The sequence below is a fragment of the Clavelina lepadiformis genome, chromosome 7 (genome assembly GCF_947623445.1).
Source record: "Clavelina lepadiformis chromosome 7, kaClaLepa1.1, whole genome shotgun sequence".
NCBI lineage: Eukaryota > Metazoa > Chordata > Ascidiacea > Aplousobranchia > Clavelinidae > Clavelina > Clavelina lepadiformis.
Window position 1 is genome coordinate 15,364,618 of NC_135246.1, and position 22,708 is coordinate 15,387,325.

General features: G+C 36.2%; 3 protein-coding genes across 5 annotated transcripts; all 3 read left to right on the forward strand.

Moving 5' to 3' along the window:
• The first annotated feature begins 2,511 nt into the window (after positions 1-2,511).
• On the forward strand, positions 2,512-5,075 carry LOC143464821 (succinate dehydrogenase [ubiquinone] iron-sulfur subunit-like). Of its 2 annotated transcripts, none has more exons than XM_076962828.1 (8): positions 2,512-2,671; positions 2,879-3,033; positions 3,174-3,317; positions 3,466-3,544; positions 3,647-3,750; positions 3,978-4,089; positions 4,198-4,320; positions 4,465-5,075. In XM_076962828.1, exons 1-8 carry the CDS (start codon positions 2,591-2,593, stop codon positions 4,552-4,554), a joined length of 888 nt encoding a protein of 295 aa, XP_076818943.1. In that variant the 5' UTR covers positions 2,512-2,590; the 3' UTR covers positions 4,555-5,075. The 2 variants fall into 2 exon arrangements, with proteins under 2 accessions (XP_076818943.1, XP_076818944.1); XM_076962829.1 differs by having other exon boundaries at positions 2,516-2,671; positions 2,897-3,033.
• Positions 5,076-5,215: 140 nt separating this feature from the next.
• LOC143464820 (ribosome quality control complex subunit NEMF-like) lies at positions 5,216-16,732 on the forward strand. Of its 2 annotated transcripts, XM_076962825.1 has the most exons (30): positions 5,216-5,897; positions 7,014-7,082; positions 7,195-7,297; positions 7,997-8,122; positions 8,237-8,332; positions 8,401-8,486; positions 8,574-8,641; positions 8,783-8,869; positions 10,397-10,470; positions 10,591-10,716; positions 10,871-11,059; positions 11,239-11,399; positions 11,786-11,996; positions 12,236-12,315; positions 12,402-12,514; positions 12,634-12,696; positions 12,779-12,949; positions 13,119-13,177; positions 13,320-13,416; positions 14,003-14,361; positions 14,467-14,535; positions 14,649-14,792; positions 14,878-14,928; positions 15,036-15,113; positions 15,229-15,301; positions 15,415-15,465; positions 15,687-15,861; positions 16,138-16,181; positions 16,295-16,374; positions 16,493-16,732. In XM_076962825.1, the coding sequence occupies exons 1-30, from the start codon at positions 5,839-5,841 to the stop codon at positions 16,580-16,582; spliced, it is 3,252 nt and encodes a 1,083-aa protein (XP_076818940.1). In that variant the 5' UTR covers positions 5,216-5,838; the 3' UTR covers positions 16,583-16,732. The 2 variants fall into 2 exon arrangements, with proteins under 2 accessions (XP_076818940.1, XP_076818942.1); XM_076962827.1 differs by lacking the exons at positions 7,997-8,122; positions 8,237-8,332; positions 8,401-8,486; ... (1 more) ...; positions 8,783-8,869; positions 10,397-10,470.
• A 2,458-nt stretch (positions 16,733-19,190) lies between these two features.
• LOC143464890 (uncharacterized) lies at positions 19,191-22,702 on the forward strand. The gene is made up of 3 exons (XM_076962930.1): positions 19,191-19,434; positions 19,816-21,413; positions 21,568-22,702. Exons 1-3 carry the CDS (start codon positions 19,416-19,418, stop codon positions 21,727-21,729), a joined length of 1,779 nt encoding a protein of 592 aa, XP_076819045.1. The 5' UTR covers positions 19,191-19,415; the 3' UTR covers positions 21,730-22,702.
• The last annotated feature ends 6 nt before the right edge of the window (positions 22,703-22,708 follow it).

A 22,708-nucleotide genomic window follows, 5' to 3' on the forward strand; every position in this document is an offset into this window, starting at 1 on the left:
TTATGTATTTGAATTGTTCCGGTATAGGGAAAATTTTGATCTTTATACTTAGTTAGGTATGCTACTATTTTGCATGGCCTGTTATATACAATATATTGCAGGCCTGCAAAGTTTTTTTAGTGGTTCCCCGCATACGAAATAGTAGTCATACAGTAGGTTATGGTACCATTGCAATTCTACCGTATTTTCTTCAGGTACAAACTTCAAACTAACCACAACGAAATAAGCAGAATTATAGCACACAGAATCCCTCTTTCTGCTATACGAAAGGCTATTCGTTAATTTTCAAAATAATAAATTGACTGGAGACAAGCGACTTATACTACTCTCAAAATGTTCGATTTCCCGATTCAAACTTTTTTGCGGGAAATCTTCATTTCCATTAACAAACAGTTGTTTCTAAGGTTTGACTTTTAATCGACGTGTAGGCTTTATTTGTTTTTCGCTAAGCAGGCCTACTAGTTACAACACGGTACATAAAATTGTTTTTATTTCAACACAAGATGTGTATTGGTATAGTGGTAAAAGCGGCATCCGTGCCTGATAACGAACTGCGTAGACGTTTTTGTAAATGGGTTGAATCGTCCTAGGTTGAATGGTCCTGGGTTGAATCGTCCGCGGGTTGAATCTTCCTGAGTTGAATCGTCCGCGGGCTTAATCGTCCGGGGGTCGAATCGTCCTCGGATTGAATCGTCCGCGGTTTGAATCGAATGGGAGTTGAATCGTCCGGGAGGTGAATCGTCCGCGGGTTGAATCGTCCGATGGTAGAATCGACCTAGAGCCGTACGAAAATATAAACATTCGAAACTCAGAAACTGGTCTGTTATCTCACGTTGACCTCGGAGGATATGCATTAGAATTAGACCATGATTAGACTATCACGTAACCCTTGAGTAGGTTTATAGTTTTAAAAGAAATTCTAAATAAAATAAATTTCAGAGTTTCTACAAGTTTTTACTACAATCAGTTTAACTGTTGATTCATTTGTTCAAATTTATGAATTCTCTAAGTTGTTCGCCATGTTTTATGTTGTTTATTTTTATTCAACCGTCATACACTCCGATGTTTAAGTAACAAAATACTGTAGTACTCGGAATGTTAACAGCCCAAAAGGCTTGTTATAATATTTAGAGTAAAAAATTTACAGTCAACTGTAAAAACAAAGATTCTTTTTTAACAAAGATGTTAAATAGCGTTTAAAATACCAGTATGGTTCTTTTCAATAGCATACATTAAGGGTCGCTAACTCACCGTCTGTAATTTTATCCATTGTACATTCACACTGTACTGAGGCCACTGTTACGTCAACCGAAGTTATGTAATTTCATAAACATCATATTGCACAGTCTAAAAGCAGAGTTCAATTGTTTGTAAATTGCTTTCTTTGGTCACCCTGAAAAGTGTTGACAAGCTAGGCTTAATCCTAAATCTTGATGTCACAGCTTGTTATGCAACTGCAACTGCAAGGTCTTAGGCTATTTCTGAGGTAAGGTTTGATCAAACATTGACTTCATTTACAATCATTCTTTATTTAAACACAGCTCGCTTACAACTAGCCTATGCCAGTTTACAGCCTTTAAAAGATAAATGTACTTTTCGAAGCTTTTAAGGTCTAGTGTTGCCTATACCTAATCCAGTAGCCTAGTCGTTTAGCTTACCGTATAGTTTACACTGTTATAAGCTGTTGGTGGGCTTTAGTACAGTTTGGCAGGTATTTGGCTCATACCGGTTAGTGGTACCGTAATAAGCTAATGGGTTGAAAGCTGTTGTGAGATTAAAATATTTTAACATCCGGTTCTCTCACTAGGATAGCAGCATGCCATATTGACGCGGGGGTCGATATAGGGCTACACGTAGGCCTATACATACGCTTGTTAACAGTCGGTTCGCGGAGGTCATTAAAATTCCAAGAACCGGCTCGCACGAACCGGCTGAATTCCACCACTGGTTGAAAGGTTAAGCTAATTGTCCTATACATAGGAAATGTTGTAAAACCTGGAGTTTGAATTTGCCCAGAATTATACACAGTTAATAGTAAGCATAATAATGAAAGGATCATCTATCAGTCCCAGAGTGGAGTGCATTGCATGCGATACCTATAGATTGGAAAGTTTGCTAAGAGTGTGAGGGATAAAATTTAATTGCGCATGTAACGGTTATTGTTTCATTTAAATTGTACTGGGTATTTCTCACCTCAAAACAGCAAACTTTCCAATCTGATGCGATATCGCTGAAGATCAGTTTGGCCTTCATATGACATAATGAGTATCCACAGACGTACTATGCTAACTGTAATCTCTAAAAAAATGAGGAAATGTGTTCTTCTTCGATTAAACAATGGGAAAAAAGTATAGGAAAGTGAATTTGTAGTTACCGTGGTTTCAGTAACACAATATAGTTGCACCAAGATGTGATTTTTATCTATATCTAACTTCATCTCTGATTTTTCTGGAGATTTTACCAAGTTACATCGATCTAGCTTAAGCTTATATGTACTGATAATGCATTGTTTTCTTCTTTTCTATCTGCCATGACTTAAGCCCTATGTTGTGAAAACAAAAGCTTGTGTTTTTATATATTTGATATTAAAATGGCATCTGGGTTTGGTATTTCTCGTACAGTGTTACGAAAATCCGGTCAGAGATTAAACTTTGGTTCCATTGGAAAACAGGTTAGTTAAGTGGTATACCGTTTTATATTGTATAATACAGTGTAGTATTTAAATGGGTTTCTTTTGAATACTAATTATTACTATTAAATTTTAAAACTGTTGAAGGACTGAAGTAACATGATGTACAACATGTTTACCTGGGCTAACAGACAAGACCAGTAAACCTTTTAGCTATATAATAGTTAAGTGCTTTATGTTTTTCTCAAGTGTGATCATTCTTTGCAGGTGGTGAGATGTTCAGCAAATGCAGCTGCCCCAAACACAGGGCGGGAACCACGGTTGAAAACATTTTCAGTTTACAGATGGAATCCTGAAGGAAAATCATTACCAGTTATGCAGAAATACGAAGTTGATTTGGATGAGTGAGTTTTACTACCGAACCACTTTTTTGTATGGAAAAATTGCAGATTGCACCACCAGACTGATTGTGAAACACTATGATGATGCAAATATTTTTATGTTTAAGTGTGTTATTTACAAACCTTAATATCCATCATTGCAGTTGTGGTCCTATGGTTCTGGATGCGCTGATTAAAATAAAAAATGAACAGGATCCAACATTAGCCTTTCGTCGATCATGCCGGGAAGGTATTTGCGGCTCTTGTGCCATGAATATTGGTGGAATTAACACTTTGGCTTGTCTTTCGTAAGTTATGAATGTCATAGATTAGTGTGATTAATAACATCAATGTGAAAGTTTTAATAAAAGTTTATCAGATATATTTTGAAAATGTAATATATTTTTAATGTGTAATGTGATGTAATTTGCTTGTTAACTTAAATTATGTTCTTAGGCGAATTGATCCCAATCCAAAGAAGAGTACAAGGATTTATCCGCTTCCTCATATGTATGTTGTGAAAGATTTGGTGCCGGTGAGCTGTTTAGCCCTAAAAAGAAACATGTAGTTTTCCATACAGTTATTTATGTAATGTTTATCAATACCAATTCTACTAGCTTTGAAATATTTTTTGCAGGACATGAATAATTTTTATGCCCAGTATCGCTCAATAGAACCTTTCCTAAAGCAAAAAGATTCCACTAAGCTGGGTGTTGAAAACTACCAGTCAGTTGAAGACAGGCAAGCATTTATATTCTGTTTTACAGTTGAATAGCCAACTACTTTACGTTGTTATGATTCACCTTGGCATAAATTATTTTACTTTAATCAAGATAACCCAAGATGGAGAAAATGTATTTTTTTTGGTTTACATGTTACGTTACTTACCAATGAAAGTGTTTTATTTCATTCATAATGTTAACAGAATACTGCTGACCTGTCCAAATAACCACCTTTACATTTTGCAGGCAAAAACTGGATGGGTTGTATGAGTGCATTCTTTGTGCATGTTGTTCAACTTCTTGTCCAAGCTACTGGTGGAGTTCAGATAAATATCTAGGTCCAGCAGTGCTCATGCAGGTCAGTATTGGAAATCTCTGCATGTGACACTTAACAAATCATATATGAACACATTACGTATAAAAATTGAGATAGTTATATACTAATTTGGTCGGGATTGCATTTCAGGCTTATCGATGGATTATTGACAGCCGAGATGAGTACACAAGCGAGCGTTTAGACAAGCTAAATGACCCATTTTCGTTATACAAATGTCACACTATTATGAATTGTACAAAGACTTGTCCAAAGGTCAGGGTGTCTTTTAGATTTTGAAAAGTCATGTTTTCAGTGCAGTAGCTTGTATTGATACTTGCAATATACCACTGTTAGCTTTTTGTTGAAATGCCTTATTGTAGCTCCTAACGTCGACTTTATACCATTCTCGCTCTACAGGGCTTGAATCCAGGGTTGGCCATTGCAGAGTTGAAGAAAATGCTTGCTTCTCACAATTCATACAAGACACCCATTGCAGCCAGCCAATAATATGTTTAAAATGATAATGTTTACGTTTTCTTTACTTAACATCTAAAATTGTATTATGTGATTTGTGCAACCAAAATGTGTATTTGTATATTTATGAACTGCATGGTTATCTGGTAGCAAAACGTCATATCCCCAACTCACATTTGGTGTAATTGGTTGTAACTTCAAGTGTCACAAATCATTGCGCAGTTAAACTGCAGCTAATTTCTCACATTTGAAACAAATTGAACTTCTTGTAAGATATTTATATGTATATAATAAACTGGCAGACATGTTTTATTTAATGTAACACTAGTGGGCGTATACTTTCGCTTCACGCAATACTTTAAAGGCTATTGAAAGATACATTTTATTTAAGTTTTAAACCACTATTTGTGTTTTGCAAAAACGAAAGCTTAAAAAGTATAGGTACAGTGTTCTTTAATTGCACATTGACCGTACAAATTGTCTCTGGAATGTGCTGCATAGCGTGTAACTGCATTGATTTCCGTTATTTCGAGTAAAAGTTCAAATGGGTGTGATGTTCATGGCTATCACATTTGGGAAATACCCTACAACATGTTGTATAAGTTCTTCAGGAAATAGATGAAATGTTTTAACCATTTTCAAATAATTTTTACTGCACTTCAAATTAAAATCTTGTAGGCATCACGTACTCGGTTGATAGGCTGGTACTCGTCTCTGTTCAGGTCTAATATTAATACCAAATTAGGAAATACAATTGCTTTATGACCACCTTGGGACCAGATCATTTTGGTCATGATTAACTGTTGCAGTACCATTCAGTCCCACCAGGATCGATACAGTTATGCACAAAATGAAAAAAAACATTGAATTTATCATTTATTTTGTAACATTATACAGCAACATCCAACATGAAAGTCGATGTCAATAGGTGAATTTAGAATGCATGTGGCATAACTGACACGAAAAATTGAGAGAGTAATCTGAGAAAGTGCTATTGTTGTCCGAAAACTGGTCTTAATAAAAACGGAGAGTATTATTATTGGCATAATTCCGGACTGTAACAAAATATTTGTATAAAGTGGGTCGTATTATCTGTGGTCTTTATAAGCGCATTCTAATATACTCCAAAGGCCAAGAGCTTGTAGGCTAAGCAGTCGCACCAATATCGGTGATCCAGATGGAAGATACAGATACTTAAGCGGTGTTACGTGTATCAAGATAAGTCTGAGTCTGCCCAATTTGTTTATATGAACGTAGATATAAATTATTTCTTAAGTCAGTACTTTTATGTAAAACCATCAAACTGGACTTTTAAGCATGAAGACTCGATTTAGCACGTTGGATATATGTGCAATTCTTCCAGAAATAAATAAAAGGTAAGTTTGTCTAAATATGCTGTCAGTCTACGACTGAAAAATGTTGCAGTTTTTCACAACAAATCGTGCATGCAAACATGCAGATTTTGGCTGGACAGCATGTGCTGGAACCTCAATTCTTTGTTTATTTATTATAAATTGGCATTCAGCAATATGCCTTTCCTTGTTTGTTTGTTATAAATCAGTGTGAAAATCAAAAGTTTCGCGTGCTGTTGATGATTTTTGTGCGTCCACACTTTTTAGTGCTATGATACGTGTATGGTATGACCCAGATTGGAAATTTTGCCGTTTTTGGGTCAGAAATATCCCGTTAAAAGACATAACAACAACGGCCATTATAAGCGCAATTAATTTTAATCCTTTGTGCACTTAACAAACTTTCCAATGTGCCAAAGAAAAGTCAGTAATGATTTCTCGCCGCTGGAGCAAGCGATGGTTATAAAGCTTATTTCCGATAAAGAGATACTTAAATGCATTTTCATATGCTAGATTGAAAAAATTAGATTCGAATTTTACAATTTTCAGCATCACTACTGAACAGGAGCAGGCAATTTTATTGCTTTGCGTAAAGACGTTATACTGTTATTACACTAGCATCACTTGGTACCAAGTTAAATTATCAAGAATTAAGGTTTAGGGATAACTGCATTATTCTTAGGTTGCTATATTTGCTAACGGTACACTATTGTCTCTATCAACAGTCTTTTATTTTAGTTAATCACATATAGCTGCACAAGTTTGTAAGTTATAAGTTGTGTATATATGTATTTTCACAAAGCATGTTTTGGCTCGAAGGCTTGCCACATTTCTCCCCATAGTTATATGTATAATGTCTAGTTCATTATTTTCCATTGCTGTTGTTATCTCAAACTTTAGTGTTAACAAATATTTATGCTTTCCGTAAGTTGTGACAAAAATTGAAATGAACAAAGGACACATGAAAAGTGGAACATGCGCCTTGCTCTCTAAATCCTTAATTCAATAGTTATTGTAAATTTACTATGTTATTGTAAGTGTTATTAACAGTTACAGACATTATTCGCCGATATAGATGTTGGATATAATTATAGATGAATATTTATTAATTTGCAATGTAACAGATTTAATGATTTTCAGAGCTTCTGGCATGAGACTGGTCAACGTTTATGATATTGATCACAAGACTTATTTGTTCAAGTTAACGAGGTAACATACTTAGTGTGCTCATACTTTAGCATTTAAATGTGTAGTGTGGTCTACGTTTATTGAATAGCAACTGCTTCTATTTTGATCAATTTTATTGACGTGAATTTATTAGAACTGATGAAAAAATAATGCTGCTGGTTGAGTCTGGAACAAGAATGCACTTGTCTGATTTTGACTGGCCCAAAAATCCTATGCCATCTGGGTTTTCTGTTAAGGTTATTGTTTAGAAATAAAGATTGATTAAATTATTAATTATCATAAATTATTGTTAAATTGTTAAAATATTGAGGTTGATTAAACAATAATTGTTTCTTATAGTTTTGCAAATGTATCAGGTACCGGCATTGGAATGTGATAACTGGTGACTCCTGTGTATATTTCTTGCTTTATATTAAAATATATGCAGTACATATTACCTAATTTATCACCTTGAGGAGGATACAAATAAATGCTAATTTAAGCAAACTGCCACAACATGCAAACAGATAAAACCAGAAGACACAAAAATGCAAAACACTTGCATTCATTAAAATGAGTCATGCATCAAATCATTTAATTTAAACTTGCAATTTAAATGAGTTCATGCATCTTCTAATAATTTATACAGTATATTTACACGCTTATTCACACAATCAAAATATGTTCACTAACAACACAAAAGATAAAACGTGTTTATCACTTGACTTGTCTTTAAATATAGATTACTTGTATATGCTCACATTTGTGCATAGCCCATGATAAAATTGCTTTATTAAAGAAACTGTAGCAAGTTAGAATGTACACAATTCTGTTGTCACCGACAAAATGTGATGAAGTAAACAAATTGCCATTTTAAACGAATTCGAATTAGGAGAGTTTTGCTGTGTTTATCATTTTTTCTAACAAAGTCAAAGACTGCCTATTCATTTTATTAGCTTAGAAAGCATCTACGTGGACGGAGACTTGTGTCTGTTACACAGCTAGGCATGGATAGAATAGTTGATTTTCAGTTTGGATCAGATGAAGCTGCATATCATGTCATACTTGAACTATACGACAGGGTAAATCTAATCAAATCATTCATCTGTTTATTTGCAGATACATTTCAGCTGGAAAAAAGTTTATTGTGTGTGCAGTCTGCAACATGGTCTGAATCATTTATTTTGTTTTTCTAGGGAAACATCGCGCTAACAGATTATCAGTATATCATTCTAAATCTCTTGAGATTTCGCAAGGATGTTGTGAATAAGGGGAACGAGACAACAAAGCAGGTTTGCTTGAAAGTAGAATAGGGTTTGTGATTGTTTAATCACTTTTTGCGTGTCCACAATTTTTTCAGGAAAATGACGATGTGAAATTTGCTGTACATGAACCTTATCCCAAGCATACAGCTCGGCCAGTAGAGACACTGATTAGTGAAGACAGGTTAACATTGTTGTTGATTTTGAATTGTATGTACAGTACATATTTATTTATACAAAAATGCCCAATGTCCAATTTTTAATGTGACAGAATAAATGAAATCTTGCAACAAGCAAACCCAGACCATGTTCTGAAAAGAATACTCAACCCTCATTTACGTAAGAGCTATTGAAACATTTACTCAGTCGTTTACATGGTGACTTAATGTTGAAAGTCAGTTTTACAATTAGCACATGTTTTACTTTATTCCATTAAAGAGCGAAATTAATTGAAATGAGAATAATTTTTTTGAATTACAGCCTATGGAGCACCTTGCATAGATCATTGTTTGGCTGTTGCTGGCTATTCAATAAATGTTAAACTTAAAGATTTAAACATTCCAAATGGTAAGTTGCTGCTTTGATCTTTATGGTACTTTGCTAATGGTTTATCGTATGGTTTAAAACAGTTTGTATCTGGTTTAGGTTTTACGAAACTTTAGTTTACCGGTTCTCTAAGATATGCTAACTATTATGGTGGTTGATTATTTTATCATCCGACAGCTTAACCTTGGTGAACTCAACCCCAGCTGGTTCATTTTCAGTGAATTAAATTGTGGTTGGTAAAATCCTGCTAAAACACAAAGTTGAGATATTGCTCTGATTGAAAAACTACTTTTATTTCAGTAAGGATTGTAATGACAATGCTTTTGCACTGTAATAATCAGTACTCAACAGTAAAAGGCCTGTTTAGGAAACATCTTTCCTTCAGCGTTTTTTTGGCAATATTTGCAATTGATTTTTTTCTTTTTATGTTTTTCATCACGATCACTTGTTTCTTAAGCATGGTAAATATTATTTTCATATAGAGCAAAATGTGTGATTTTTTTAAAGTTTTAGCTATCAATTTTGATTGTTATCACAAACGTCACTGTCACTCCCCACAGTTTAGGCTAGAAATTGGTCTTAATATGTTACATACATGATCTCATCTGGGATAATGGATAAATAGAAACATAACAACTTGATGCTTTAACAGCTGGTATCGTATTTAATTCACCAAGTGATGTCCATTATCAAATGTACAGGATATCCAAAGTTGTAACTAATCTTTTTGCCATCACAGTAAAATTTGATTCTTAATGTACCAGTAACTTATGTTCAAGGCTTAATTTTTCTTAGCTTGAGTTGAAAGTTGATTTAACGCAGGTAAGCATTCTAACAAATTTTAATACAAAATGTTTATACGAACAACTAAGTGTTAAATGCAGTTTAACAGTTAAACAAACTTTACTTTATTGCAAGACTTCCCAGGAGACTAACTTACCCTACAGCAAAATACTCACTTGCTGTGAGTTGACCAGATCAGGTTGCTGGGTTTAAGTTGACCAGGATTAAATTCACTTGGAATCCCTTATTACATTCAATAGCCAAACAAAAATACCGTGTTAAGTTTAGATTTGCATGCTGACATTTAGTCTAGCATACTTTCAGCTTCATCCACGTTTGGCATAAACTGTTTTGTTTTGGTTCAAATGGAATATAGATTGATTATTTCAACATATTGCTGGAAGAATAATATTTCCAATAATGCATATTTCCAAATACTGTTACTTACTTTTAGAGTTTTCTTTAAGGGTTATTTTTTGGTTTAGGTTAAGAAAAATGAGTTTACTATCATACATCTTGGTTTTTGTTCAGTTTCTTTTAGGCACTCACTAAAACTCCGTGGGATATTACAGTTCATATCCGTTTAAACACAGGATGTCAAATTTTATCTTTTTGGGCTCAGTTTTAGCTATCCCTACCAGAAAAATCTAGTTTAATCTGGTTGAATCTATTTATAAAGTACTTTTTAAAATGAGGTCAACATTAGTTGTAATAAAAAATGAGTTAATGTGAAACCTGTTTTTTGTAATGAACTGCTTTTTGTAGATGTTTCTAAACTCCATGCTGCTTTAAGTGAAGCAGAAGATTGCATTGAAAAAGCAAAAACAGGACAATGCCAAGTGAATGCATTTCCCTACACTGCATATATATACTATATATAGCCTACTCATATAGAATGCTGAAGCATGTGTATTTTTAACACAATATGATCAACATCTAATATATATTTCTGTTCACAGGGTTGCATAATTCAAAAAGCTGAAAAAAGGTCAGAGGGAGAGCTTCTGACAAACATTGAGTTCCATCCGTTCCTATTTGAACAGCACAAAACAGGCCCTCATTTGAAAGTTGACTCTTTTAACAAGGCATGCGATATATCTTAGTACATATTTAAGATACTCACTGGTACTTTATCTAAATAGGGTCAGAAATGTGCATTTTTTAACCTTCTGATTTTATATTTTGGCATCACGTTCTTGTATATTGATACATGTGATTGTAACAGTGCTATCTCTTTAGGCTGTTGATGACTTCTATGGTTCTCTTGAGTCTCAAAAAAGTGACATGAAAGCGCTACAGAAGGAGCGAGCCGCCATGAAGAAGTTAGAAAATGTTCGACGAGATCATGAAACCAGACTCGAAGGCTTGAGGAAGGAACAGGATGTAGATAAGCAGAAAGCTTTTATCATCGAAGCCAATTTGGATTTGGTATGTTCATACTGCATAATGATGTCGCTAAGTTCGTCCTAATATAAAATTCTTGTTTATCAATGTAATTTATCTTGAACCTTAGTACACATTTTAAGAAAAGCACAAGCTTTGGTTACAGCAAATTGCAGTGTGATAAATTTTGACCTTTAGATTACCTAAATTTTTCACCTTGTCAGGTTGACCAAGCCATCAAAGTTATATGCAGTGCAATAGCAAATCAAGTTGATTGGAACGAGATTCGAGATTTAGTGGCCGATGCCCAAGTGAGAGGTGATCCAGTTGCAAAGGCAATCAAAAGCTTGAAGCTTGAAACAAACTCTATGGTTATGGCACTGAGGTGTGTTTTGTTCAACTGGTAAATTGAGACTATCATAGAATGTAAATAACTTAAGAATTTTTGCAGATCTCCAAAACTGTATTAAAGTTACAGACATTAATTCAAATATTTTGACCTGTTTGTTGGAAATTGTTTTTTTTTTAAATTTGGCTGACGATTTATCAAATAGCTTTGTGCTTTTGACTGCAGTTACGTAAATCAGTATAGGTAATGTTATTATATAGCTGAATTAATCACTAACCAGTAAAGTATACTACACCTGTGCATGTGCTGCTTAAGTCTTCTGTCCAGTGATTTTTGAAGCTTAAAACTATTTAATATAATTTGTCATGTAATTACGTTCAAATAAATAAATTAGAAACATGCCCGAACTTCTTTTATAACAGTGAACCAGGTTTTGATGATGATGACGATGATTCAGACTTCTTGGATAGCTCCGATGAAGAAGCAGCTGAACAACCACAGAAGCCTAAAAGCAAACCTCATAAAGTGGACATTGATTTGTCCTTGTCAGCATATGCTAATGCACAGAGATATTACAACAAGAAGAGGCATGCGGCACAGAAAGAGCAAAGAACCATTGATGCTTCTTCAAAAGTAGACGCAGCTAAAATTACTTCTTTTGTCTTTGCTGTTTAAAGGCTATTGAGTTAAAAATAATTCGAGCTATTGTATGAGTTAATTTTTTCAGGATTCACTGCAGAGTGCTTTAGCACAATCATGAACATCTGTTCTGTATATATTATGTTACTATGATTCGTATTTAACTGAAAATTTGTTGGTTTTCTTTCCCATGAGAGCCAAGTAATGAGATTGACTTATTTTAAATCTTGTAGGCTTTCAAGTCGGCTGAGAAGAAAACAAAACAGACCTTAAAGGAAGCAGCAACAGTTCAGAATATTCAAAAAGCAAGAAAGTCAGTGTTCACATTGAAGTGACATAAACTTGGGCTTCATTAACAGCAATCTTTGTGTCAAAACTGGCTTCACTTACTATTTTCAGAGTATTCTGGTTCGAGAAATTTCTATGGTTTATCTCATCAGAAAATTATTTGGTTATTGGGGGGAGGGACGCTCAGCAAAATGAAATCCTGGTGAAGAAGTACTTCGGTCCAGGTATGAAGCAACCATAATAATGTTCAGGTTCTACTGAGTGTAACAGCTTAGGTTGTGATCAACATGCTTAGCAGAGTTATTGTTGTAAAGTTATCATGACAAATTATATCTGTGCGCAGATGACATTTATGTGCATGCTGATTTACATGGCGCTACCAGTTGCATTATCAAGAACCCGTCAGGTAATTGGCAAGTAAAAAATTTTGCTGGCTGCTGTCTGAATTGTACAAACAATTCTGATTTTAACATTCTAACCTTTTCTAGGCGCTCCAGTTCCACCAAAGACATTAAATGAAGCAGGAACAATGGCAATATGTCACAGTGCTGCTTGGGACGCAAAGGTTGTTACCAGTGCTTGGTGGGTATTTCGTGACCAGGTGTCAAAAACTGCCCCTAGTGGTGAATACCTAACCACCGGTAGCTTTTTAATACGAGGTGATTATTTTGGCTTTTCCTTCTTTTCTGCTGGTAACGATTTTATTGACTTTTGATACAATTTCAATTTTGATTTGATTGAATGATATGATTAAATATAAGAAATATAATATGATTTTATATATGCTGGCTGATGGTCATGATTTTGTCAATTATATATTTCTTCCAGGAAAGAAAAATTTTTTACCACCTTCGTATCTTGTATATGGATTTGGCTTTCTCTTCAAAGTAAGGTGTCAAGTTCATACAGAAATATTCCGTCTTATTGCATTTAGCATAAGATAAGAGATCCTACGTAATAGATGAGCCACAGAAGCGATGTTTATTGAGGTTACGATTTGCTCCAGCTAAGAGTAGTTTATTTTTACAGGTGGATGAAACTTGTGTGTGGAAACACAAAAATGAAAGAAGAATAAGACAAGCTGAAGAGGAATCCACCATTGCTGATGATGCATCAGAAGAGTTAGGTAAGTTGCTTTGATCTCAACCTCTGTAGAAGATAGCCCATGAATAATTAGGTAGTTGATCAACTGAGTGACAGTTCATTTGAGTGACACATTGGTAAGTACTGTTCAAACTACAGTAATGGGTTAGGGTTAGGGTTAATTATGTCACTCTAATGCATGGGTTCTTAACCGGTGGGCCATGGGCCACAGGAGCATTTTGAGGTGGGCCACAGAGCTATTTGGAAAATTATAAAGTTGGTGAAAATTTTAGTTTTATTTAGTTGGTGACAATTTTGTAACGTCCAAATTAGCATTGTTGTTTGATCAAATTATATGATTTAAGTGATAATGATTTATATGATTTTGCCCAAAACTCCAGGTCCAGGTCCAAAACTTAGGTGATCAGCATTGAAAGTGGGCCACGACTATAAAAAGGTTAAGAACCCCAGCTCTAATGAATAATTTATGTCATAATTATGTCACTCAAATGAACTGTCACTCAGATGATATACAACCGTATAATTGTTTGCATGTCTTAACCAATATCTTTGTGTAAAGAGATTGCTAGAAATTTCAGCTGAAAAATTGTTCTCCTGGGAATTTTCAGAAATTTTATCGCAAGATGAAGAAGACAAAGATGGCAAACATGAGATTTTGGAAGTTAAAACTCCATTAGGAAAGACAGTACCTCAAGAGGAGGATATTGATCAAGCGATAAAAACTGTTGCAGATCACAGAAATGAAAGCAGCACTGAAAAGATAACGGATAACGCATTGGATGAACTTCAAAATGAGGAACATTCTCTCAAGGATAATTCTGATGCTACTGGAATTAAAGATGTTAAAGTGACAGCTCAGACTGATCCCGCAAAAGGCTCCATTGTCAGCTTTGACTATCCCGACACTATAGTTAAACTACAATACGAAACTGATGACCGTTACCAACTTGCAACTCAGGAGAATACGGTATCTACTAATACAAACGTGTCTATTACCAAACTACTACACGTGATCAAAATTATCACTACCTAAAGAGAGCAGGTTCTATTTAATTTGATGCATTTTTATCAGGATGAAAAAGACGATGAAACTGTTGTTTATCTTGGTGATGATGTTCCGGTGCCGTTCAAAGTTGAAAAGGTGATGTGTGATGATGGCTTAAACACAATTCTTGTCTGGCTTATTATAAGAAATGTTATTTTCGTATAGCGACAACTACATGTAAAAAAATTCTAAATAGTTTATTGGCTTAGGCAAATGAAAATTCGTCAAAACCTAAACTATCAGCGAAACAGAGGCGTGAGCAAAAAAAGATGCGCAAAACACAACATCAGGAAACAGCTCAACCTCCAGCTTCCTCGCAGGAACCACGACCCAAATTAACCCACCAAAAAGAGGTTTTATTTTTTTAGCAGCTGACGGCAAAATGTCTTGATATTTTACTTGTAATGTTGATTTATTTTCCATGTATGTTTATTGCAGGTTTCAATCGAACAGCAGCCTGAGCAAAACGTGGCTAAAAGAGGGAAAAAGGTAATAGTACCAGTGATATCGTGATTGGGAGAGTGTGAGGAACTGTTTGTTACTGTTACCGGGTTCAGGTTTTTTGCACATCAGATATTTTACGTTACTTCGCGCAGAACAAACTTAAGAAGATAAAAGAAAAATACAAAGACCAAGACGAAGAGGACAAAAAGTTGATGATGGAAATCTTGCAGGTATATGTCATGCTACCTTCTAAGATGATGAAAATAGAAAGAAATATCGTAAATAACTGACAGCATAACTAAACTACTGTATATGCTGTTTATTAAATGCCGATCTTTTCTACAGTCGGCCAAAGCACCGAAAAACAAAGACAAAAAAGGGAAAAGTAAAGAGCCCGAAGTCAAAAAGAAACCTCCAGGTAGCATTTTCTGTTGTGTTTCTACACACAACTTTCTTCTTAATCTTTTTTAATTGGGATGTACAGTATAATAGTATAGAATACATTATGATTAAATCATCGTTTGCTGACAGGTCCTCAGCATGAAAAAAAGGTTCATCAACAACGAGAAAATATTGCACAAGGTATAAACAATTTTAAGGATTGATTTTCACGAGAGATTGTTTATCAACTCGCTCCCAATATTGAATATGTTTGTTTGTCTAAAAATATTTGTTTTGTTGGGTGCTGTATTTCAAAACTAGGCTTGAAACACGTGCCAACAATACAGGCTATGGTATATAGCCTATGGTAGGTGTCAGTCGAAACATCAATTGTTTACACGCTTGGTTTTTAACTCTGTCAGGCGAAGCCAATGCCAATTCTGACGAAGAAAAGGAATTAGTGCTGAAGGCAGAGCACTTAACTGTCACTCAAGTTGATGACATACTAGATACCTTAACCGGCATACCCGCCGCCGACGATCTCCTTCTTTTTGCGATACCGGTTTGCGCTCCGTACAATACCATGCAAAATTACAAGTAAGATAACCCAGCTTGTAATTTTCCTGCTCAAATTTCATTATCCGGGTCATCTCTGTAGTTGCATACAGCACCGCGGTCAGCATGTTTTTAAGCGGCTTTGTCAAGTAGCCGGAGGCAAGGCTGTCGAAGATGACGGAGCCACCCGGTACTTAGTTATTAACCCCGGCTTACCTTGAAGGCTTCGTCCGAAACCGCAAAAGTAGCTCAAAATTTGAAACCTTGCGCGCTGTTTATGCTGCATTATGAATTGATTGTATGTTTTTGAATTTGTAGGTTCAAGGTTAAGTTAACACCGGGTACCGGAAAGAAGGGAAAAGGTACATATAGTGATGTATAACTTTGTAAAATATCTAAAAGCATTTAACTTTCCGCACCCACCATCAAGGAATCGTTCACGTAATTTTCTAAGCTTCTTCATGATTTTCAACAGCTGCAAAGACCGCACTCAACATGTTCCAGATATCTCGTGATACAACACAGCAAGAAAAAGACCATTTTCGCAGCGTCAAGGTGCCGTTTAGTCACGTTATGATTTACGTACTGCGACGCATCGGCAATGCTGTTGCCAAATACAATGATTGTGTGAGTAATTCCCAAAATAGCTACAAAAAGGTGTTTTTCTGTTCAGGATCACGATCTTTCGAGAAATATGCCAGGTAAGGTTAAAGTCTCGGCCCCCAACTTGCAAAAACAGAAGTTCAAGGGTAGAAGGCGGTGACAAAGACAAGCCGCATACTTCTTGATGATTCTCTCTCTCCAGCACCTTGTCATATTTGACAGCTTTTGCCGCAATTATCAGTTGGAATTTGCGCGTGATTTGGTTTGGATGCAATATGATTGAATAATAAAAGTTTCGGTTTTGGTTCGATATTTCTTTTTGGTATTCACCTATACAGCCTAACTGCAGCCCTTGAATATTGTGACAACCAAAAATACTTGAACTGGCTGCTTTTGAACAGCTGCCAGTCGACCTTTTCCATCCGCATATGAAGCATCAGTCGAATTCTTCATTTTACAAGTAGCAAAACTTTAATGTTTCAGTGGTAACCTATATGATTGAGGTTAAAGAATGTTTTGGTTTGTTTCGTAATTGTGGATAACTGAATTGTAACCATACTTAATTGATAGAACGGTCTTTTGATTACAAATGATAATCAGGCGTTAATAATTATAGAATAGGAAGTTAATAATTACAACTAAACCGTGTGAAAAGCCACCACTAAAACATGCTCATGGGTAGTTAAGTGTGGCCACGATACCGTGGTGACTGTAATTTTGTGCTAGCGAGATCGGCAAAGTTAACAGTTTAGATCCGGATTTACACCAATATCAATTTTGCAGCCGCAAAAAATCGAATCTTCATAATTTGTCACACCCTTTGCGGGCACTGTCACCATTGTTTGTTTGAACAAGTATAGCTTGAGACGTTCTAAGCTATAAAATCCTACTCTACAGTACATAAGTACCTAAAAACAGGCACATTTCTCACCTATTTTATGCTACCTAGCGTTGCCTAGCAGAGATTGATCCTGACTATTCAATAATGTCAAAGTAAGAAAAGTCAGGCAACACGTTGTACACCGTCATAGCTTTCATGTGTCGCGGTACGTTGTTGGAAATAAATAAACCCCAAGCTTGGCAATAATCATGAACGCAATCTGTCATATACTTTCTGCTCTTTGTACATTTGAGACTGATATTTTTATGTTCTGATTATTACATCACAAACAATACAATGGATACAGCTAGGAAACTGTGTTATAGGTACTAATATGCTCAGGTTTAACATCATTTGATGTTACTATATTCCAAAATGAGCAGTCAAGAAAGGTGTATGCGCGAAAAGAAACCGTTGCACGAAGACAACATCATAGAAAAGTACTTAAGATGTGGCAATAAACGGGACAGATGGAGGATGTTTTCAAGAACATGCCACACGAAGCGGAAATGTACCCACACAAATCGTAATGCTTCGTCACATCATACTGTTCGCAGATCATCAGATTATTATCGACATTCTCCGGAAAATGAGTAAGTTACATAATCTAGCGGACTTTAAATTCTACGTAATCACAGTAGAAACCTTAAACGACAATGTTGCTATTGGGAAACAACGAGCTCGTCTTTTTGATAGCCGGCTTGAACTACTGATGTATATCTATAGCCAGGACTGCCATCGGTCTGGACTCAAAAGTAAAGACGACTAGGAAACGAAAGAAGGATGCTACCTTAAACAGTGCACAAGAGGAGAAGGCAATCAATGGTCCAAAAAAAAGAGACATTTTTTGCATGTTCTCAGTTTTGATATACCTTTAGTACAAAATGGTATACTAAAGGTGTCAAAATGCCCAAAATAGGAACCTCTGCCCCAGAAATAAGACAAAGATAAAGACGCCAGTAAAAATACGGATGTTTCTTAGAAAAAAAGACCAAAATTTTTTCTAAGACACAGACCTTAGAAAATATATAAAGAAATAAAGACGGTATGGCAACCCTGTCTATAACCGTTAACCACGACGTACAGGCTTATTCAGGATGGCTTAACTCTAAAGTCTAGACTGTCCAATATTAAGCTTACAATTGGCTGCAAAGTAACTTGGTGATAACCTAAGCCATAAGTACGTAAAAGGTCCGTGGGTTGAATCGTCCTAGGTTGAAAGGTCCGTGAGTTGAATCGTCCGCGGGTTGAAAGGTCCGTGGGTTGAATCGTCCGCGGGTTGAATCGTCCGTGGGTTGAAAGGTCCGTGGGTTGAATCGTCCGTGGGTTGAAATGTCATTGGGTTGAATCGTCCCGAGTTGAAAAGTTCGCGGGTTGAATCGTCCTGAGTTGAATCGTACATGGGTTGAATCGTCCGTGGGTTGAATCGTCCTGGGGTTGAATCGTCCTAGGTTGAATGGTCCTGGGTTGAATCGTCCGCAGGTTGAATCGTCCGGGGTTGAATCGTCTGACCACTATTTTCGTACACACACAAAGCAGACTTACGTTGCAGTACGGCAGATTTGATTCGTCACTAGAGAGCAACCGAACTACGTAGTGCAAGCACTGAGCCCAGAGTCTGTTTGCGTTTTCGCAACTACCAAACACATTGCAAAATTTCATGTTTGTAGAAAAACTTTTGGTAATAATAAAATAAACATTTATTTCGAAAAAACTGTATATTCGATCTGATGAGTTCTGCTTTCTTAAGTAGACATCACTTTGGCTACTGGCGCTTGGTGATTGCAACATAACGAATAGTAATAGACTAAAACATTCATACTCAAATCAAACAATCGTCAAACTTCCCACCTGACTAGGGTAATGATTAACAACATTGAAGTGTGCTTTATATTCACCCATAATAGTAATATACCGTGTGTTGTTAACAGGGTTGGAAGATTACTCGGAAGAAAACTTGTAACAAGAAAGGGTTTTAAAAAAATTGAATTAAAATAAATTTATTTCAGCGTAAAGTTGAAGCGAAACATTCAACATGCAGAAAACAGAATATTCGAAGAACTTATCAAACGTTTACCAGCGCTAATTCAATATCGCCAAAATAACACTCAAGATGCAAACAGCAAGCTCAGGTAGGATCTGCGCTTTGTGTAAAACTTCTAAGCTGACGTTTGCCTATATCCATAGCTTACTTTGCCTATATCCCTGTAGCTTAGCCTATAATTACTTGTCTGATGTGACGTTTATGGCTCCAAAATCGAAATAAGTTATATCGTCATAGAGATACTCGTTTTTACAATCAATTTCAGGCAATCCACCAATACTAGCACTGGTTGGTATTATTAGATATTGGCTTTAAACTGTACATTGCAGTATTTTTGTTAGTTGTTATGCTCTTTAACGTAGTAGGCCTCTATACGGTTAATCCAAAATTGCAATTTACCCTTTACTTTTCTATTTTCTGTAACCCATGCATGCATAAAACAATTAAGCGTAGTTCTTTTTAAATTTAGCGCGCTTTGCTGAAGCTACAACAACCGCTGTAACAAACGGTGCAATTGGTTACCATCGGACTCTGGTCATAGTTGCGGCACTCCTTTCGCTCCTTTTTGGGGGATTTGTAGTGTGCTACATTGTTAGACGATATCGTCTGAAAATACAAAACACCATGAAGGCAAATACAAAAATATGTGTTTCTGAACCGGACGCAGCCCTGAACGAAAATGAAAGCATACCCACACAGTGTTCTTCGGAAAATGCTGTTAATCATATCAATCAGTTTTCAACACCTTCAAGCCAGAATGAACATTTTTCAGAATCAAAAATAGGACCAGCTGGTGGCATACTGAAATGTGACTGCTTTACTGTTGAATTTCCTCCTGGCTCACTTGCCAAAGTAACCAATATTCGACTGCAAACTTTGCCGGGCAAGGATATATACCATGATGACAAGAATTTCTTCGCCATATCTAAAGCTTTACGTTGCCAGCCTGCGGGGCTTGAGTTCCGAAAACCCTGTACGATAACTGCTGACACATGCTATCGGCCTGTAAGCGATTCTCCCCCTGTTTCGTTAACGGTTTTTGTGCGAGAAAACGGTGAAAAGGATGCGTGGCAGAAATTGAAGGGTTCCAACTGCAGTCTTACTAAAGACAAAAAATTTTCGTTTAAGCTAAAGCACTTTTCTGACTACGTAGCACAGCCTGAAACAGCACAAAGTAGTAATTTAAGGAAAGACTTAATATCGGTAGGATTTGAAGAGCATCTGTCCGATAAGGAAAAAAGCATCACTTGGTATGTTATGGATAGCAATGAAACATTTTCAAAAATTAATCCCCTTCACGGGGGAAAGATTATCATTCCTTACGAAACTTTCTCCATGTCTCTGGGTGATGACTTCTACTTAAACTTGCAATGTAATGGGCAATCTAATCGTCCCAGCCCTTGTGTTGTTATCGACAGAGAGCACGTTTTGATAAGAGCGGGCCAGGTGCGTTCAATAGAAGTTGCTATTTCTAATAATTTTTTGGTCATGCAAACCACTAACAGCGATAGAACTATGACATTTCATTACTCTGTAACCAAACACAGTGCTGCCCCTGCCACTTCTACAGACAATCGACCAGCTTTGTGGGGTCGTTTTTACTTTACTATGAGAGGGAGAAGAAGTAACAACCGCAGTGAAACACAAACAAATTACAACATTCAAAGTCAGAGCACACATATGATCGTCGGATCCAATGGATCTATCAACGCCGCCAGTACTCCTAATATGTCTCCGCACAATTGTAGGTTACAAGGTGGCCCAGGTTCTCAATCCGCTCCTGAAATTCCCGTGATGAGGGAAATTCGCGGGAGGCCAGCTTCCAGATACCAGCAAATGTCCTCCTGTTCAACTTCCACAGACGTGTCTTCCGCATCAGACAGGAGGAGCGCATCCAGTGAGCTGTTTCAGAGCCCGAATTATCGGTTATCATCCGATTGCCAATACCCACCCAGTTGTACCCGACAAAGCGTAAAATCAAAGATAAGACGATTTGAACCCACTCGAGAAACTCAAGAAACCGCACCAAAGACAGCTTACAACGGAAGTGTGCATTCGCGATTAGAGGTAAATATCTATTTCGTATACTTATTAATATTAAGTTGTTTCAGTTGAACATAAATGATGGGCTGTAAAAGATTGAACATCGAGTGAAATGAATGTATTTAAAATTAAGCAAGACAGTGAAGAATATGCCAGATTTTTTAATTTCCACCAACAGCACAGAACCATGCAAGACCGCGAAGTGAACGCGTTGAACAATTCATCAGAAATGGAAGAAAGTACACGCGACAGTGAGCAGCACTTGCTGAGTGATGTGGAATCTCGAAGCGATTCGGATTCAGACGATTATCAGAAAACTGTTCATTCATCTCTAGTGTGATGTAGCCATTGAGCCTGTGCAAATCAACAACATAAAAAACACACAACTTCCTTTATTATATAACCACTGGTTTGGCCACATATCAATGGTCGTTAGCTATTTAGCGACCGCAGGCGAGCCAAATCGCTATTATAAAGTGCATGACATCCTGCACTTCCAAACTAGCGTGAAGCTGGTTACCGATTCTCTCGTTACTTGATCAAAATAAGAATCTGGTAATTTTTCAAGTAGTTTCTTCATCAGTTACTTGTTTGGAGATGAAATTGGTTACATGTTATCTCTCTACTTATTCATTTATTTTTAAATGATAAGAATATTTACCGATATTGAATAGTTTGCCAGATAATAATCAGCTTCACGCCGGTCTTAACTAAAGCTAGACATACAGGACGTTGTAGTTTACAAAAATGGTAGAATGATTTGGTTCTCCATAAGAATGAGCTATTGCATATATATGCTTCATCTTTTAAAATATCTTAACATGCTTTTTGTTGTGAATTGCTATGAGCGTTTGATCATTGCTTCATATCTCTCTTGTATAAGGTTTTGAGCTGACCACTAGTAATTTCAATGTATATTGCATTCGATTTATTGTGTGATTAATAGTTGGCTTAACATTGAAGACTATATTGACAGTTGTCTCAAGTTGGAGAAAAAATATTCACATTACATCATAATTGCGCAAACGGTTTTAAACTGCATGATTGGCTAAAAAAACCGCCGCTCCCCTTCTAAGTGATTTTTTGTTAGGTATTTTTGGAAGGGGAAACTGTGAGGGGGATTACAAGGGTGTGAAGGTGTTGAGTGAGTTTCAAACTTTTTCGTTTTATGTGGCTGACTTTTATATCCTGGTGTATTTTCTAAATATTTGTTTTGCCCGGCTTTCTACCTGAGACGCGTGTTCTGTATTTTCTGTAAATTTCTTTTGTTAGAATGGAGCAGGTAAATAAAGCATTCGGACTTTGGCCTGAAAGGCAAT

Excerpts from the sequence above, each read along its gene's own strand:
- LOC143464821 (XM_076962828.1), top strand. The coding sequence starts at position 2,591 with ATGGCATCTGGGTTTGGTATTTCTCGTACAGTGTTACGAAAATCCGGT. Across the intron at positions 3,318-3,465 it reads AACACTTTGGCTTGTCTTTC|GCGAATTGATCCCAATCCAA; the intron begins GTAAGTTATGAA and ends TTATGTTCTTAG. Across the intron at positions 3,751-3,977 it reads TACCAGTCAGTTGAAGACAG|GCAAAAACTGGATGGGTTGT; the intron begins GCAAGCATTTAT and ends TACATTTTGCAG.
- LOC143464820 (XM_076962825.1), top strand. The coding sequence starts at position 5,839 with ATGAAGACTCGATTTAGCACGTTGGATATATGTGCAATTCTTCCAGAA. Across the intron at positions 14,793-14,877 it reads AATTAACCCACCAAAAAGAG|GTTTCAATCGAACAGCAGCC; the intron begins GTTTTATTTTTT and ends TGTTTATTGCAG. Across the intron at positions 15,114-15,228 it reads TGATGATGGAAATCTTGCAG|TCGGCCAAAGCACCGAAAAA; the intron begins GTATATGTCATG and ends TCTTTTCTACAG.
- LOC143464890 (XM_076962930.1), top strand. Across the intron at positions 21,414-21,567 it reads GTGTGCATTCGCGATTAGAG|CACAGAACCATGCAAGACCG; the intron begins GTAAATATCTAT and ends TTCCACCAACAG.